General features: G+C 41.7%; 1 protein-coding gene across 6 annotated transcripts in view; it reads left to right on the top strand.

Annotated features, from left to right (window-relative positions):
* Positions 1–17,086, top strand: part of dmd (dystrophin) — a 1,945,510-nt gene that overhangs the window by 533,484 nt on the left and 1,394,940 nt on the right. For all 6 annotated transcript variants that reach the window (XM_078559857.1, XM_078559853.1, XM_078559852.1 and 3 more), the window contains exon 6: positions 3,164–3,336. In XM_078559857.1, the coding sequence (XP_078415983.1) occupies positions 3,164–3,336 (173 nt within the window). The remainder of the gene's footprint in view (positions 1–3,163; positions 3,337–17,086) is intronic.

Raw genomic sequence — 17,086 nt, 5'->3', positions numbered from 1 at the left:
AGGCTTCATGTAGGGTTTTAAAAAGTTTATTAAAGTTTCAGTGAGATTTATTAACATGTCCCATTTCGTCTGACATTGTCACATGAGGGGGACATGTTAAGGATTTTATTATTTTTCTATTTTTAAAGTTTATACAGCTGTCAGTGATCTCCCTGAGGCAGCACTCCCCCCGCCCGCACAGGAAGCGCTTCCCGGCGGACATCACGCTGGGTGGGCCTTAATTGGCCCGCCCTCTTAAAATGGCAGCAGGGCCCACTTCTGCCCCATGCCTGTAAATGTGTTTAACAAAAAGTGGATTTTGGTTTTGCTTTGAGAAGAGAAGGACCAACTGCTTGAGAAGGAAGACAGCAGCCTTTTTGCAGTCCAGAACCAGCCCACAGCTGGAATTGAATATAAGCTACTCCTGAGAAGCTCTACATGCTGGAGTAGAGCACCCTCGAGTAACCCATAAGTCCGCCTGAGAAGCAGTGCCAGAGTCATTGATTGTTTCGCGGATCAGTGCTGAGAGACCAGCCGTATAACCCGGCGGCCATTTCAAGAACTCCACCATCTATCCTTTGCTTTTGAACCATTGACTTTTAATCTTTGACTGAATTTCTCTCTCTCTCTTTGTATTGTATTGTTTTTTGTGCATATGGGTGTGTGAGAGACTTAGGGTATCTTGAAAGAGTAATTAGTATAATTTCATACTCCATACTGAATGTTGATAACCTTTGCCTTTCTATTCGACAAGATTGGTTTCATAATAAGCTAATAAGTTTGTTGTTTATTGAAAGAAGCCTGGTTAAATTATTTTTTATTCTGGGTTTCACTCAGAGGGTGGAGAGTCTTTGGAACTCTCTTCCTGTAAAGGTGGTGGAAGCAGAGTCTCTGAGTATTTTTAAAGCAAGGGGGTGATGGGTTATTGGGGGAAAGTGGGATGCAGATTTTGGGTTACTATTAGATCAGCCATGATCTTATTAAATGGCGGAGCAGGCTCAAGGGGCTGAATGGCCTACTCCTGCTCCTTATTTGTATGTTCGCAACAGTAGTGAAGGTAAATAGTTGGCATTTTGCTGAGTGACTTGAACATTTAAACTACTGTTGCAACCTATGGAGTAGTGGGGCTAGATCAGCTGCACACTCCCCCTTCCTGGTTGTAACAAATACGATAGACTTGTTGGCAATATTACGACCTATAGAAATAAAGGAATATTGATAGCATGGATACAAAATCGGCTAATGGGCAGAAAGCAATGAGTTTGAATGATTGTTTATTAGATTGGAGTGAATTAAACAGTGATGTTCCTCAGGGTTTGTTATTAGGACTTGTTCAAATCAGCAGGTAAATGGCTAGCCCCACTTCTCCGCCTGTTAGTGGATTCTAGGCAGGGTTCTTCCTTTGCTAAGTGGGATCTCTTCCCTCTGTGGTCTCCTTGTCTCCCAGAGCTCTGAAGAAGAGGCATACAGACTCGAAACATTAACTCTGTTTTTCTCTCCACAGATGCTGCCAGACCTGCTGAGTTTTTCCAGTATTTTCTGTTTTTATTTTAGATTTCCAGCATCTGCAGCATTTCACCTTCATCTTTGTTATTAGGACCACTGTTCTTTTTGATGCACATTAATGACCTGGGTATATAGGCCATAATTTCAAAGGTTGCAAATGATATGATACCTGGAAATGTGATAAACAACAGAGAAGGATGGTAACTTGCTTCATGAGTACTTAGACTTGTAAAATGGGCTGACACTTGGACAGATGATATTTAACACAGAGAAGCGTGGTAGTAGGACAAATGAGAAGAGACAATATGAATTAAATGGTACAATTTTGAAGGGGGTGCAGGAAAAGAGAGACCTGGGAGGGTATGTACACAAATCTTTGAAGATGGCAAGACAAATTGAGAAGTGTCTTTATAAAAAAAACAGATAAGATCCTTTACTTTATTCATAGAGGCAAAGAGCACAAAAAACAAGAAGTTAAAATAAGCCTTCATAAAACACTAGTTAGGGCTCAGCTATTATATTGTGTTCAATATTCGATACCACACTTCAGGAAGGATGTAGAGGCCTTAAATAGGTGCAGAAGAGATGTGATAGAATGGTACCTCTTGTGATAAGAGACTACAATCATATGAAGGGAATGAAAAGAGAAATGCTGGGAAAACTCAGCAGGTCTGGCAGCATCTGTGGAGAGAGGAACAGAGTTAACATTTCCAGTCCACATGACTCTTTAGAGCATTGCAAGCTTTGAAGAAGAGTCATACAGATTCGAAATATTAACTCTGTTTCTCTCTCCACAGATGCTGCCAGACCTGCTGAATTTTTCCAACATTTTCTGTTTTTATTTCAGATTTTCAGCATCTGCAGTATTTTTCTTTCATCAGTCATATGAAAGGACTGGGCTTGTTCTCAAAACAGGAAAGATTAAGAGAGAATTTGAAAGAAGTGTCCAAAATTATAAATGTTTTTGATAGCCTAAATAGGAGAAACGTTTCCCATGGCAGAAGGGCCGATAACCAGATTTAAGGTGATAGGCAAAACATTCAGAGGTGACACAGATTTTTTACACAGCGGGTTGCTGTGGTCTGGAATGAGCTGTCTGAGAGGGCGGTGGAAGCAGATTCAATAGAAAGAGAACTGGATAAATACTCGAAGGGAAATATCTTACAGAGCTTTGGGGAAAGAGCAGGGAAATGGGATTCATTGGAAAGCCCTACCAAAGAGCACAGTGAGCCAAATGGTCTTCTGTGCTATATCATTCTGTAATTTGATGTCACGGAAATGCCTCTCCCACCAACTAGACCACTGCTCACTGCCAGTGAAATTCAGTTAACAATTTTCTATTTGTTGAAAATGAAAACTCATGAGTGGGAATCTATACTCCCCCATAAAAAGTACTTTGGGACAGGCAGCAGAGAGCAGTAGCCATGATCAACAACAGAAGCCTGCACCACCTTGAATTATTGACTGAAAGATTGTGGGGAGAGTGGATGAAATTGGATATAATGGGAAATGTCAACCTAAAATACAATTTTTTAATGTTTGAATATTATATAATGTTTTACAAGAGGGGGAGAAAATGCATTATTTGATGTTTATGTGTTAATGATACTGGGGAGATGGTATCGGTTGCACATTACTGCCCTGTCTTGTTCTGCTAACTTGTTTGCATTCTTTTAAGGTAAAAGATGTTATGAAAGGCATCATGGCCAACCTGCAGCAAACCAATAGTGAGAAGATTCTGCTGAGCTGGGTGCGCCAGTCCGTCTGTAACTACAAACCGGTCAATGTTGTCAATTTCACCTCCAGCTGGTCCGATGGCTTAGCCTTCAATGCACTCATCCACAGTCACAGGTGAGTAAGAGGCAGGCACTTTCCTGATTTCTTTATTGGCATTTTGGTTGAGATGTTTTTTTTTTGGTCACAATAACATAGACACCAACAAAAATGTCAGGAGTCTTGCTGTTACACTGAGCTTATCTCTTGCAGAACACAAAATCTCGAGAACTGGGACTGATCTCTATAGGATGTTTGTTCAGCAAGAAAATAAATGAGGATAAGATCTGAAAAGCTTCTGCAAGATAGCAGACCTCTTATCACAAGCCACTGAAAATAGCATTAACCTTTTATGTAGTGCTTCATCTTGGGACCCCACAGCTTTGAGAAGAGGGTAGGAATGTTCGACTTATTAATGTAAAAGGTTATTCATGGGCTGAGAATAGCACAACAGTGGAGCAAGAGCATCTTTAATAAAAAACGACAATGCTAGAAACACAGCAGATCAGTCAGCATCTGTGGAGAGATAAGGACAAATTGACCTTTTATCAGAACTGAAAAATGATTAATGAATAATTAATCTAGTGGAATCAGAGCAAAGAAGAGGACAGATTTTTTAAAAAGCAAACATGGATGGAATTATCACTTTGCCAAACAGTTGGTGCTCTCCATTAGCTCTCTGGACCGCAATTTCCATTCCTCTCATCCATCTTCAACCTAACGTCCCTGTATTTAGTCTTCCACAATGTTACACTGAAATTCAGTACAAGATCCAAGAACTGTGGGCTTGGTTTTACATCCACAAATCAGATGTGCCGCCCCCAACCCCCACACAAACGTAATATAGAGCATGATGGCGTCCAGTTGGCAATACATCATCATGCCTCCCTCCCAAATTACAGAAGATGAGCAGGCACGGAAATTGGCTGCCTGCCAGTCAATTTGAAATTAACTTGTTAACAGCCAATCATCCCCAATTTTTTGGTGCCTGCTCCATTTATCGGGTGTCGGACATGAAAGACTCTGGGAGTATTTTACAGCAGCTATGACAAAGCAGCACAAGGGCGAAAGAAAAGGCATCACAGCGGACCATGGCTGCATGTACCAGCAAAATCTGCTGGGGAAGACAGCAGCACCTGTATGTTTTTTTATCTTTGTTGACACTTCAGTAAAAAATTAAAGACTGATCCGAGAGCAGAGGCCTTTACAATTCTAACTGTGACTGACTTCCTGTTTATGGCATTACCCCCTCTGCCGCATGATGTCCCAACCGACACTGCCGATTGGAGCTCCCCTTTGCTCCTCTGATTGGTCTTCTTTATTGGACGGCCACTAATTGGCTATCTGAAGCTTGATTGGATGAGCTGAGATGGCAATGGGCGGAACACTCAGTTTCCATTCCACCTCCCTCACCCCGCCAAGAAGCATAAAATCCAGCCCCGTTCTCCTGAGCAACTCCATTACCTGAATATTGATGTCATGATGCCAGATGAATGACTTCTAAGTATTAGGTAGGCCCAAGCCTGCTTGTAGCAGTTGCCCCATTAGTTATATAAATTATAGTGACTGGAAACATGGGGCTGGATTTTACGGGGTGCCGTGGTCCCCACCCACCCGGCTAAAAAATCAGGAGGGAGCGTGTCCATGATCTTGGTGGCTGTCCCGCAACAATTTAACAATGAGAGCCAGGAGGGCGCCCTGATTTAGGGAGCTGCTGGCCAATCGTATGGTCGGCAGCTCTATAATCCCAGCAGTGCCAGCTGGTGGCCAATGCTAGGACTACAGACAGTTGCACCATGTCGAGGAGCCTAGGTAAGTCTGGGGCTGGGCGTCTTGCTGAGGCCTGCCAACCTGTCTGAGCAACTGGGGTGAGTGGTGGGTTGGCGCTGGTGGGGTATGATGCTTGTGGGGGCGTGGGTTCAAGGAGCCAGGGAGGATGGTTAAAGTGGGGAAATGACCAAGGGGAGGGTGTCTCCGATGGGCCTTGGCGCCCTCACAGAAAAACTCCCACCCCCTTTGCCTGACACCAACCTGCACATCTGAGAGCCAAAACAGACAGTGACAAATTGGTTAACATTGTACAATCCTGATTTAATTGACTAAGCAATCGTTGTGGGACGATTAGCTGAAAGATTTACTAGAGAAATTGAGAGAGGCTGTGTCGAACTGAAGCATTAATATTTTTGTGTAACTGGTGTTGTACAATAAGCGCAGGATCTTCTAATAAATATATTGATATTTTGGATTGCAAGCAGGTTGTACTTCCCCAATGATCTACATAGGGGTACCTTGTCCTGGTATGTAGGTTACATGGGCGATTGGCATGAGTCCACTGGCTATGCCTAACATCATTAGCATCATGAAATCAAACTTGAAGGTCATGCAACAGTTCGTTAAAGCTGCCAGGCTTACTGCAAGGCATGGGCCTCCCCTCTGCTCCAGGTAAAATATTGGTATGGACAGGATGAGGCCATTAAGGGCCTCAATAGGCCCAAAGCCTAAAAGCGGGCTACCCGATGCCTCCCCTGTGCCCTGTAAAATTTCGGAGAGGTTGGAGGCGGGCTGGTAGGAGGTGGGAAGGTCACCTGCTGGATTTTACTTGCTCCCCCACCATAAAATCCATCGGCGGGGGAAACATAAGATCCAGCCAATGGTGAGTTGGAGCTGAATGCTAGAATTTTCAAATTTTAACTCCTCATGCCCATCGTTTTTTCTGGGTTAGGGGTTTAAAATCCTGACCGTAATGTATTCTGTAATAGGTTAATTTTGTAATCAGTATAGAAATTAATCAAATCTGAATGTGAAAACATGAACTATATGCAATCAGAATTAGATTGGGGCTATGAAAAATAAATGCTCATTGTCAAGTTAAATTGTTGCAGGCTGCAAGTCCATTATTCTTTATAACATTGCACATTCTTGCTTCATAAGTATGCAAAATCAACAGCTCAGTAGTTTAGCTCAGAAGAGTGATTCAGTTTATTGTAAATGATACATTGTTTCCAGCTATATCAAGAACGTTATCTATAGTATGGTAAAATTCTTCATTAGAGTGTATATTCCTCTAGGAAAGAAAAATACAAATGTTCAATGGTGAAAGGCAATCTCAGTGTCAATGGCAGAACTAACTGTATGAACATAAAACCTGAGAGCCAAAACAGACAGTGACAAATTGGTTAGCATTGTACAATCCTGATTTAATTGACTAGGCAGTCATTGCGGGACGATTAGCTGAAAGATTTACTAGAGAAATTGAGAGAGGCTGTGTCGAACTGAAGCATTGATATTTTTATGTAACTGGTGTTGTACAATAAGTACAGGATATTCTAATAAACACATTGATATTTGGATTGCAAGCAGGCTGTACTTCCACAGTGATCTACATGTGGGTCCTGGTATGTAGGTTACATGGGAAACTGGCATGAGTCCGCTGGCTTTGCCTAACATCATTAGCACCATGAAATCAAATTTGAAGGTCATGCATCAGTTCGTTATTCTTTGATGGATGATTCCACAGGGAATTGGAAATAGTAACAGCTAATTATTAGGCTACCAATATGAATGTTTATTCTGACATAACCTAACTGAAAACCACTGAGAAAATCATGGACCTGAAGTACCTGATTTCCGTTCAGTGTCAGCCGTTTGGTGTCAGCTGTGACTCAGTTTGTAACACTCTCACCTCTCATGCCAGCAAGTTGTAGATTGAGTGCAACAATCCAGGCTGACACTCCAGTGCAGTGCTGAAGAAGTGTTGTCCTGTCGGAGGTGCCGTCTTTTGGAAGAGACATTAAACCAAGGTCCTGTCTGCCCTTTCAGGTGGGGCTTAGAGATCCCAGGGCATTATTTTAACAAAGTTGCGGGGGAGTTAACCAAAGTGTCCTAGCCAATATTTATTCCTCAATCAACATCATAAGAAACAGATTATCTGGTCATTATTGCATTGCTCTTTGTGGGAGTTTGTTGTGCACAATTAGCTGCTGTTTTTCCTACATCAGTGACTACACTTCAGAAAAGGTACTTTGTTGGTTGTAACATGCTTTGGGCTATCTAGTGATTGCGAAAGGTATAATACAAATGCAAGTCTTTCTTTTGTGTAAATTAATGGACAGGCAAATTAGGCTTAGGGGTGACAATTTGATACAATCTGCTAATATTCATTTTTCCTCTGATACAGATTGAGAATTAAATTCATATTATTCGAGGTGGATTTTAACTTTGTCCCCCGCACCCTCCCCACTTTTCTTTGCAGTCTGTCTTTCTGAATTCAATCTTACCTTTACTTAGAGAAAATTTTTCTATGGGATTTAGCCCTTCAGCCAATTACAAAGAACTCGAAGATATTGGCCTGAAATCCATCAAGAATGGAATGAGATTAGCCCTGTAATGTAAACACTACTTGATATTTTAACTGGGTTTAGAAAATCTTCGAAGACTGTGTTATTTCCCTGGTGTCCTGAGATTTGTAATTTCAAAATAATAAATTGGAGGAAATTCAGGATTGTTGAAAAGAAAGTTCAAGTACTGAAAGCATTAAAAACGACCTGGTACAAGGTGCTGTATTTACATACAAGATCACTACGTTTTCACTATAGGAACACAATCTTTTAAAATGCATGTCTTCCTGCATGTTGCCAGTTTGGATGCGGAAATGTGTACTTTGATTGTAATGTAAATTTATCGATGGACAGCCAGGTTTTGCAATGCTCGGGAAACCCGACAGCTAAAGGGAGGTGGGAGCAGATGGATGCAGCAGCTAAGTGCTTCTTATAACACTGTTTGTGGACCATGAGGGGCATTGGCTTTATAACTCAGGTCAGATAACACAAAAGCCAAGGAAGTTATGCTAAATCCTGACAAAACACTGGTTAAGCCCCAGCTGGAGTCTTCTGTCCAATTCAGTGCACCACCTTTTAGGAAGGATGTTAAGGCCTTGGAGAGGGGGAAAGCAGGTTTACCAGAGGAGATTACTGGGACTTCAGTTATATGGTGAGACTGTAGAGGGTGGGGTTGCTCTCCTCAGAGCAACAAAGATTAAGGGGAGATTTGATAGAGGCGTTCAAAATCCTGATGGGTTTTGTTAGACTAAAGAAAGAGGAACTGTTTCTTGTAGCAGAAGAATCAGTGACCAGAGGATGCACACTTAAGGTAACTGACAGAAGAATCAGAGGAAAGATAAGAGGTTTTTATTTACTGAGCAAGTTGCTATGACCTGGAATGCCATGTGTGAAATGGTAAGAGCGGCAGATTCCATAATATTCAAAAAGGAATTGAATTAGTACTTGAAAGGGAAAAAAAAATTACAAGGCTGTGGGGGAAGAGCAAGACATGAGGCTAATTGGATAGCTTTTTCAAAGAGCCGGCACGGTCACAATGGGCCAAATGACGCCTTTCAGAACTGTCTCATTCTATAATTTCATAGTGTGCCAGATGTTATTATTGTTATTTCTTTTGCATTTTTTAATGTTCAATTATAGTAGTTTGTGTGGCTAACCGAATCAAAGAATATTAGTGGTTCAAGGAAGTTATTTGCATGCTTTTCTGAAAGGGGAAGACATTTATTGATGTCGTTACATAGCAGCTTTATTAATGATCATCGTATAATGTCACTGTGGCTCACCTGAGGGCTGAAAAATCCCCGATTCATGTTTGTTGGATATTTTCTTCATATAATCTTTGGAGTTTGTTTACAATTTAGTCAACAGACAAGTAAGCAGCCCCAGCACAGGATGACCAATCTATTTTAACTAATGATAAATAGACTACTAAACACCCAACTCCCATGGTGGTTCAGCAAATTTATCCAATAAGTAGTTGAGTTATATAGACCCATCGAGATGCAAGTTTAATTCCTAATGTGTGCTGTGAGAGCCACCTTAGGCAATTGCAGTTCTGGGGATGCTACAGTTTTCCTTAACTATACTGGATTAGGGAGAGAAAAATAGATCATGGATTTCCCTTCCTCAGTAAGTGTCAAGTAACCACTGCTGGAAGAGCATATGTATACAAGCCAGGACAGAAATGGCTTCAGCGACAGTACCCATGCTGCTACCCTCTATTGAGGCCCACACATTATGACTGGCCTCTTGGTAGAATTTGTGATGGCAGCAATTGCCCCTGAAACTTCCAAAAAGGAGTTAATACCTACCAAAGAAGAGGGAAGAAAATAGGGAATAAGAAAATACTCAACATTACAGGCTTCATGGCAGCTGAACCCAATTTAAAGACGATAGTCAGGTTCATGTCACATGCTGAATTAATGAGGACATGTTATTTCAAGTATGTACTAGTTTTTTTTTGTAGGCAATCCAAAAGCAAATGAATATTAATTCACACTGTTCCTCTTTAAACCTGCTGAGTCTGTGCAATGTATTTCATCATCATCTTTCTGCTTTTAACTGAAACAATTAGTTTAAATAATAGCTGCTGGAAATTTAACAAGGAGGGCTATCTGTATAATGGGCTGTGTTCAGTCTGGGGATTTAATTTATTTGCATCGTTATAATTTAAGTGACCTTGCTTTAGCTCACATATTCCCCAGTGTGTTTTTATTTGCCTATATATTGTGACTGACTTGAAATATTTATTGCTAGTAAACAGTAAAAGTTGTGATATAATAATGCGACTATGGTTTCAAGTTCCTGGAAGAATCAAAGATAATTCAGGAGCGAAACACAATGGCCTCGATATTTATGATGAGATAGGAGAGGGTTCAGTTGGCAGATGGGAGGGTGGGAGGAGTTCTTGTTGGAAAACCCAGAACCCAGAAGTAGGAGTTTTCTGGCTGCCTTACAGATACTAACTACAGAATATTTGATTAAATTTTTTTCTGCAGATTTCCCACCTAAAAGGCAGCCTGATTGAGGGATTGATTGATGAGCGGACTGTGTTGCAGGCAGGAAAACCTGCAGCACAAGGGTGTGGCGACGAGCAAGTAGGAAGGGAGGGAGGGAGAGAGAGAGAACGTAGTTGGTAGTAAGGGAAAGATGGTGATCAGGGGAGGGGAAAGTTCACGGCTGGCAGACAGGAAATTGGGAGGGGGAAAATCAGGGGAAGTTGAGGATTGTAGGTCTGGAAGCTTGTGTTGGGCTGAGGGAAACACTCCTACTCTTCCTGGTCCACAAGTAATGCTGTTAAGGCACTTACCTTATGGATTTGGTCCTTCTCACCTGCTTTTTTACCTGTCGCATTTCCTGAGACCCACCCAGGAAACCAAGGGCAGAATTTTTCAGTTGGCGGGCAGGCTTGGCAGGAGCAGGCGGGGGCAGTTGCGGAACTGATAGCCACCCGCGATTGGCTCCACGCCACCATTTTACACGGACAGGCCAATTAAAGCCTGCCCCAGCATAATACGCAAGTGGTACCGCTCAGCGCTACCTGTGCGGGCGGCGGGAGGAGGGAGAGTTGGGACCAGTGCTCTTTCGTGCATCAATCTCCCTTAGGTATGGTGCTGCCTCAGAGATTGAAGGGCTTCTGAAATTATTAAGTAAAAGGTTTATAAATTTATTTAAACATGTTCCCCTCATGTGACATGTTTTTATATGTATGAAAAATGTTTTACTTATTTAATAAAAGCTTTAGGAAACCTCATCCCACTCGTGGATGAGGTTTCCTAAAAAACGCGAAGGAGGTTGGACGGGCAGCATTTACAATAACCTTAATGAGATCCTTAATGGCCTTAATAGGCCGTTTACATACCAGCGGGCGCGCAGCCAACTCTGGTGTGTGCCTGTTGAACGAAACATCACTACTCAGCGTCATGATGTTGGGACGTATGCCCGACGTCATCGCTCGTCACTTTATGCGTTGGCATGTCGGGTCCGCCCCCACAAGGCAACTAAAAAATTCTGCCCCAAGTCAAAATGAGTTAAAAATAAATAAGCTGTAAAAATTGGATGCATGCAGCCTTCTTAAAGTTTTACCGACTCACCTGCCCCCGAGATGGATTTGGTTGCCTCCCGACCCCCTCTCTCCACCCGTCTCCGTTAAAACTGGAAGTGGGTGGGTTTGAGGGGGAGAGGTTCAGACTGGTTTGAAATTTTTCTAATGTTAACTTTGCAGTTGACCCAAACCCACCTATTCTTGGTGTTAAAACTACCCCTAATGAGCTCATAGAGTTTGGTTCCTCGTCGCTTTGACAAAAAATAATTTGGCACAAGACCAAAATTTTCATCAGCAGCCACTAGCATTGTCTAGTAACTACTTTATAAGTCAAAAGCTTTAGGCAAGAGAAAGATGACTCAATTTCCCAGTCCCCTGGTGCCAGTTTCTAGATTAAATGTGGGGTCTGGAAATAATATAGAGCTGTATGCAATCCTGTTTCCTCACTATTTTCCACACTGTTAAAATAACTAGTTAGAATTCACTGGTGATGGTTAATATGTCCACTGTGGACATGCATTTTGAAATAATATTTCAATAACAGAATTCCGATGGCTGGCTGCAAGACAGTAGGGGTAAAGAACAGCAATTCAGAATGGTAGAAGTTGGAAAATGGGATGGGCCCCAAACAAATATGTGCTGTGACCACTGTTGTCCACAATTTATATTAATGATTTAGACTTTGGAATCAAAAACACCAAATTGGGAAGTGGGGATCGGGTATTAGTCAATAATTAGGGCGACTGCAGAACATCACAAGAAGACGTTCATAATCTTGTTGAACTGGCATATAATGGGCAAATTAATTTCAACACAGATAAGTATGACATTTTGGTAAGAAAAATAAGGTCACATATGACTTGGAAACTAATCTAAATGGGGTAGAGAAGCAAAGGGACCTGAGAGTACAAATACAGAAATCAGAGGCATAGAGTGCAAAAGCAAGGAAGTTTTGAGGAACCTGTTTAAAACACTGGCTCAGCCTCCACTGGAGTCTTGTGTCCAGTTCTGGAAACCACACTTAAGGAAGGATGTGAAGGCTTTGGAGAGTGTGCAAAAAAAAAATTTAGAAGAATGGCTTCATGAAAGAAGGGCTTCAGTTATGTGGATAGATTGGGGAAGCTGGGACTGCAGCCCTTAGAGAGGACAATGTTGAGAGGATATTTAATAGAGGTGTTCAAAATGATGAGGGATCTGGACAGAGTAGATAGAGAGAAACTGTTCCCATTGGCATAAGGATCGAGAACCAGAGGGCACCAATTTAAGATAATTGACAAAAGAGCCAATGGTAAAATAAGGGAAAACTTGTTTATGTGGTGAATGGTTAGGAGCTGGAATGCACTGTCTGCAAGCATGGCGGAGGAAAAGACAATTGGGGCTTTCAATAGAGAAATGGATAAGCAGCTGAAGAGCAAAAGAAATGCCAGGCTATAGGGAATGGGTAGGGGACCAGCTAAGTTCCTCTTGTGGGAGCTGTTGGGAGGGTGTTGGTTACAGAACAGTGTCTCTTGAAGAAGTCTTAATAGTCTTCAGTAGGTTAACTGTAAGTGTTTATGAGAAGATAGAACAATTTGCCCCTGTGCTGTAAAGGGTACAGGCTAGGAGCTGTCTCCATGCTTAGGTCTTTTCCCATCTCTGCTCAAGACCACACTGACCCCTGAGTCTAGGTCATGTGCCGCCTTACATCACTGATACTGTACTCAGTCCCACATTAACCCTGGATATGCCAGACCCTTATACTACAGGAGCCTGCACGGATGAGTCAGGCCAAATGGCCTCCTCTTGTGTTGTAACCATTCAATGATTCTATGATCACTAAAAGGAGCACACAGGTTAATAAGATCCAGATAAAAAAGCAAACCAAGCACTAGGTTTTATTCCTAGAGGGATAGAATTGAAAAGTAAAGAAATTATGTTCACCTTATATTGGAGTACTTTGTATAATTCTGGCCACCATATTCTGAAAATGGTTTAAGGCACTGGAGAAGATATAAAACTGACTTGCAAGCATGATACCAGAAATGTGAGGTTATGCCTATCGGAAAAGGATGAATGGGCTGGGTCTCTTTTCTCTTGGAAAGGTTGAAGGGCGACCTAATAGACGTCTTTAAAATTATAGAATGTTTTTATGAATAGACAGAGTGTTGAGGAAGATCAAAGCTAGAGGCCATTGATCTAAGATGGTCACCAAGAAATCAAATAAGGGTTTTGGAAGAAATACTTTTGCCCAGAAGTGGTGAGAATGTGGAACTTGCTAATACAGGAAGTGGTTGAGATGAATAGTACAGACACTTTAAAGAGGAGGCTAGACAAGCGAATGGGGAGAAGGAAATTAAGAGTTATGCTGATAGAGTTAGATGAGGAGGAATGGGAGAAAGCTCAAGTGAAACAGAAACGCAGACATGTACCTTTTGGGCCGAATGGTCTGTTTCTATGCTGTATATTCTATGTAATTGTATCTAAATATGTCATATGATGTATTTTCCCTAATTTGACCCATAGCAATGCTAGATGCCTACTAATTCTCAAAATCCAGTGTTGCTATGGCAGCAGGGGCATTGCAGTTTTAAAATACAGAAAGCTTGTACAATTGATTGCCTGAGTAAACAATGCTGCAGGCTACAGAGCTGATTTAAAAATCAGTTTTTCTGACAGCTCAAAGGTCACTGACAGTGCTATGCTGTGGCAGGCCCCTGAGGCAACGTAGCAAATCTCCATTTCCACTGCTGGTCAGGTGCACGGTGGAGACCAGGAAACCCAGCAGGAGTATTTAAACCACCCGGAGGCTGGAAAATTGTCTGGGAGTGGGATTACATTGATGTGGTGGATAAAATTCCTGCCAATGTTGAAAAAGCAGCCTGGTTCTACAAAAGTGGAAGATTTAGGCCAGAATGTCTATGTAACTGCATAATGAGAGCATTGAAACCAAGACGGATTTTTTAAATAATGTGCAATCATTTTGCTTTGCTTATTTCCTTTAATAAAGAGCTATTAATATCAGTATTGCTTTATTGTGCAGTAAATTAAATATTTCTGTGCACACAGTGAATGATAGCTTTTGAATTATTCTGCTATTCTTGCCAAAGCATCCTGAAACAGGATGCCAAGTGGCTATTAGATAGTCTGTATTAGATATAACACGTATAGACTGTCCCATCATCTATTGATGAAGCCTATCGTTCATTTTTGTATTGGTCTTTATAAGGGACATGGGGATTGAAATTATTTTTTCTCTCTTTGCTATAACATGGTGTATGTTACAGGTATTTTGTGATGTCAGGAACTGTGCTGCCATCTGATAATTCTACAGTGTGCAGTTTGTTGGAACATTTGTTTTACGAAAGTGGAATCTTCTCAAGCTATTGTTTACAACAACAGCAACTGCAGCTTGCATTTATATACTGCTTATAATAGAGTAAAATGTCCCAAGGCACTTCACAAGTGCATAATCAGTCAAAAATTGACACCAAGCCAAAGAAGAAGATATTAAGACAAATATTGGTCAAAAAGGTTACAAGCAGTATCTGAACGGAGGAGAGAGAGGTGGAGAGGTGAAGAGATTTAGCGAGGTAATTCCAGAGCTTATTTCAGGGCTGGAGACATGGCAGGTAATGGTGAAAAAAGTGACAGATGTGCAGAAGAAGCAGACCCCTTCAAGGCTTGTAGAACCAGAAGAGCTTAATAAGGGGTAAAAGAGGAGGCGCTACAATCTGAGGGAGGAAGGTGGGGGGAAGTTTCTGCAATTTAGGGGCGGGACGGGGTGGCGAGGTGCTGCACACTGGGGAAGGGGGGAGTGGGAAGAAGTGCTGCATTCTGGGCGGAAAGTGGGAGCTGCTGCAATTGGGTTTGGGGGGGTGGTATTGTTGTAACTGGGGGGAGAGTCGGGCATTGCTGCAATCTGTGGTGGGGGTGTGGAGGGAGCGGGGAGTTGAAGTATCTGGTTGGCCAGGCTGTGCAACTCAGAGAAATTTGCAAAATCCAATCCTAATAAATAATAATGGAATAAAAAAATAAAGTCCATGATTGAGATCATGAAGTAATCTTTTTATTGTTTTTGTGAAATGGAATATTGCAAATGCTCACATAAATATTGAGTTTGTTCTCAAGAGCCAATTAAGATCAGGTATACATTTCAACATGTGTGAATCTCCACTGAACTTATGTAATTCTTGCAATTTTGCTACTGCCCAAGAAATCTTTAAAAAATGAGACAATGAACATGCCCCTCAAATGGATTTTTGTTAAGAGAACACATTCAATCATGAGAAGAGTCAGTACAAAATAAAGGGTAGGGCATGCAGGAATGAGGAGGATGGAGACTGGGGTGGGGGTCAGGGGTAACTGAGGAAGAGACATAACAGGTGGCAGAGATAGAGAGAGAGAGATAGCTGGAGGGGACAGAGAGAGGTTTTCACTGGTGTACTGGTTTTAGTAAAATTGATAAGAGGTGAACTGATCCCCGCTGAAGTCAGCTGAAAAGTACTGGTGTCAAATCAGCAACTGGGAGTCCCTACTAGATTTCTGGTTAACACAATTAGAATTAGCAGTTAATCGGTCACCTCCAGTAGAATCCAGCGAATGCCAGTTCCTGCCAGTTTGGGCAAGATCAACCTTGAACTGGCCTGAATGGTTTTTTATCTCCTTGATAGGAAGGAATGAGGCCATGTTAGAGATTTGAACATGAAGATGAGAATTCTCAAATCAAATCTTTGGTGGACTGGGAGCCAATGTTTAGTCCTAAACTGCATATTCCACCGAGTAGAATGAAGTAAAATAGATATTGGCCTGGATTTTGCAGTAAAAATAAGAACAGCGAGGCAATCAGCATTCACCATTATTAAAGAGTAAATCAGGTAGCAACCTCTGAAGTCCACACATGGGCAGTTAAATGTGGAAATCAGAAAGTTGCTGTCCTAGTTACCCTTGTCTTCCAGAGTTGCGGGTTTGAAAGGTGCTGTCGAAGGAGCCTTGGTGAGTTGCTGCAGTGCATGGTACACACTGCTACCATTGTGTGCCAGTGGTCGAGGGAATGAATGCTTAAGGAGGTGGATGGGGTGCCGATCAAGTGGGCAGTATGGCATCGAGCTTCTTGGATGGTGCTGGAGCTGCACTTACCCAGGCAAATGGAGGGGATTCTATCACAAAAGTGACTTGGGCCCTGTAGATCCCCGGCCTCTGATCTGCTCTTGTAGTCACGGTACTTACACGGCTGGTCCAGTTAAGCTTCTGGTCAGTGGTAACACCCAGGATGTTAATGGTGGGGGATTCAGAGTTGGTAATACTATTGATTGTCAAGGGAAGATGATTAAATTCTCTGTTGGAGATAGTTATTTTCTCACACTTGTGTGGCATGAATATTACTTGCTAATTAACAGTCCAAGCCTGAATGTTGTCCAGGTGTTGCTGCATGTGGGCATGGACTGCTTCAGTATCTAAAGTATCCTAATCAAAACCAGCAGTATAATACTTGATATATATGGAGTATTTATTTACACAATGACACAAAAAAAGATCTTTACTTCTCAGCCACAGTCTAACTGAAAAATAAATGTTAAAATACAATCACATCTTCCAAACCACCTCAAAATCCTTCACATTCAATGAATGGCATTTCACTGTGCTGACAGTTATAATACAAACTAATGCAGACATGTCATGGACAGTAAGTTCTCACAAACAGCTTTTTAAAGAAAAAAGGAGAATCTAAATTTTCTGAGCTGAAGCAAAGTAATTTTGACTGAACTTGGATCTGGAATTTTCTTCAAAACATTTGGCATGAAAAGAAAGGGAGTGAGGTAGGACTATGACAGTGAGACACAATGAAGGCTCACATGGAACATCTCAATAAACGGAGAGAAGAGTCAGAAAAATAATGAATTATGAACAGAAAATGCTGGAAGCACACAGCAGGTCTGACAGTATCTGTGGAGAGAGAAACAGGGTTAAC

Source organism: Cetorhinus maximus, chromosome 16, assembly GCF_964194155.1.
Source record: "Cetorhinus maximus chromosome 16, sCetMax3.hap1.1, whole genome shotgun sequence".
NCBI classification, from domain to species: Eukaryota; Metazoa; Chordata; class Chondrichthyes; order Lamniformes; family Cetorhinidae; genus Cetorhinus; species Cetorhinus maximus.
The sequence above is the reverse complement of the archived record's forward strand: the minus strand, read 5'-3'. Positions and strand labels throughout refer to the sequence as shown.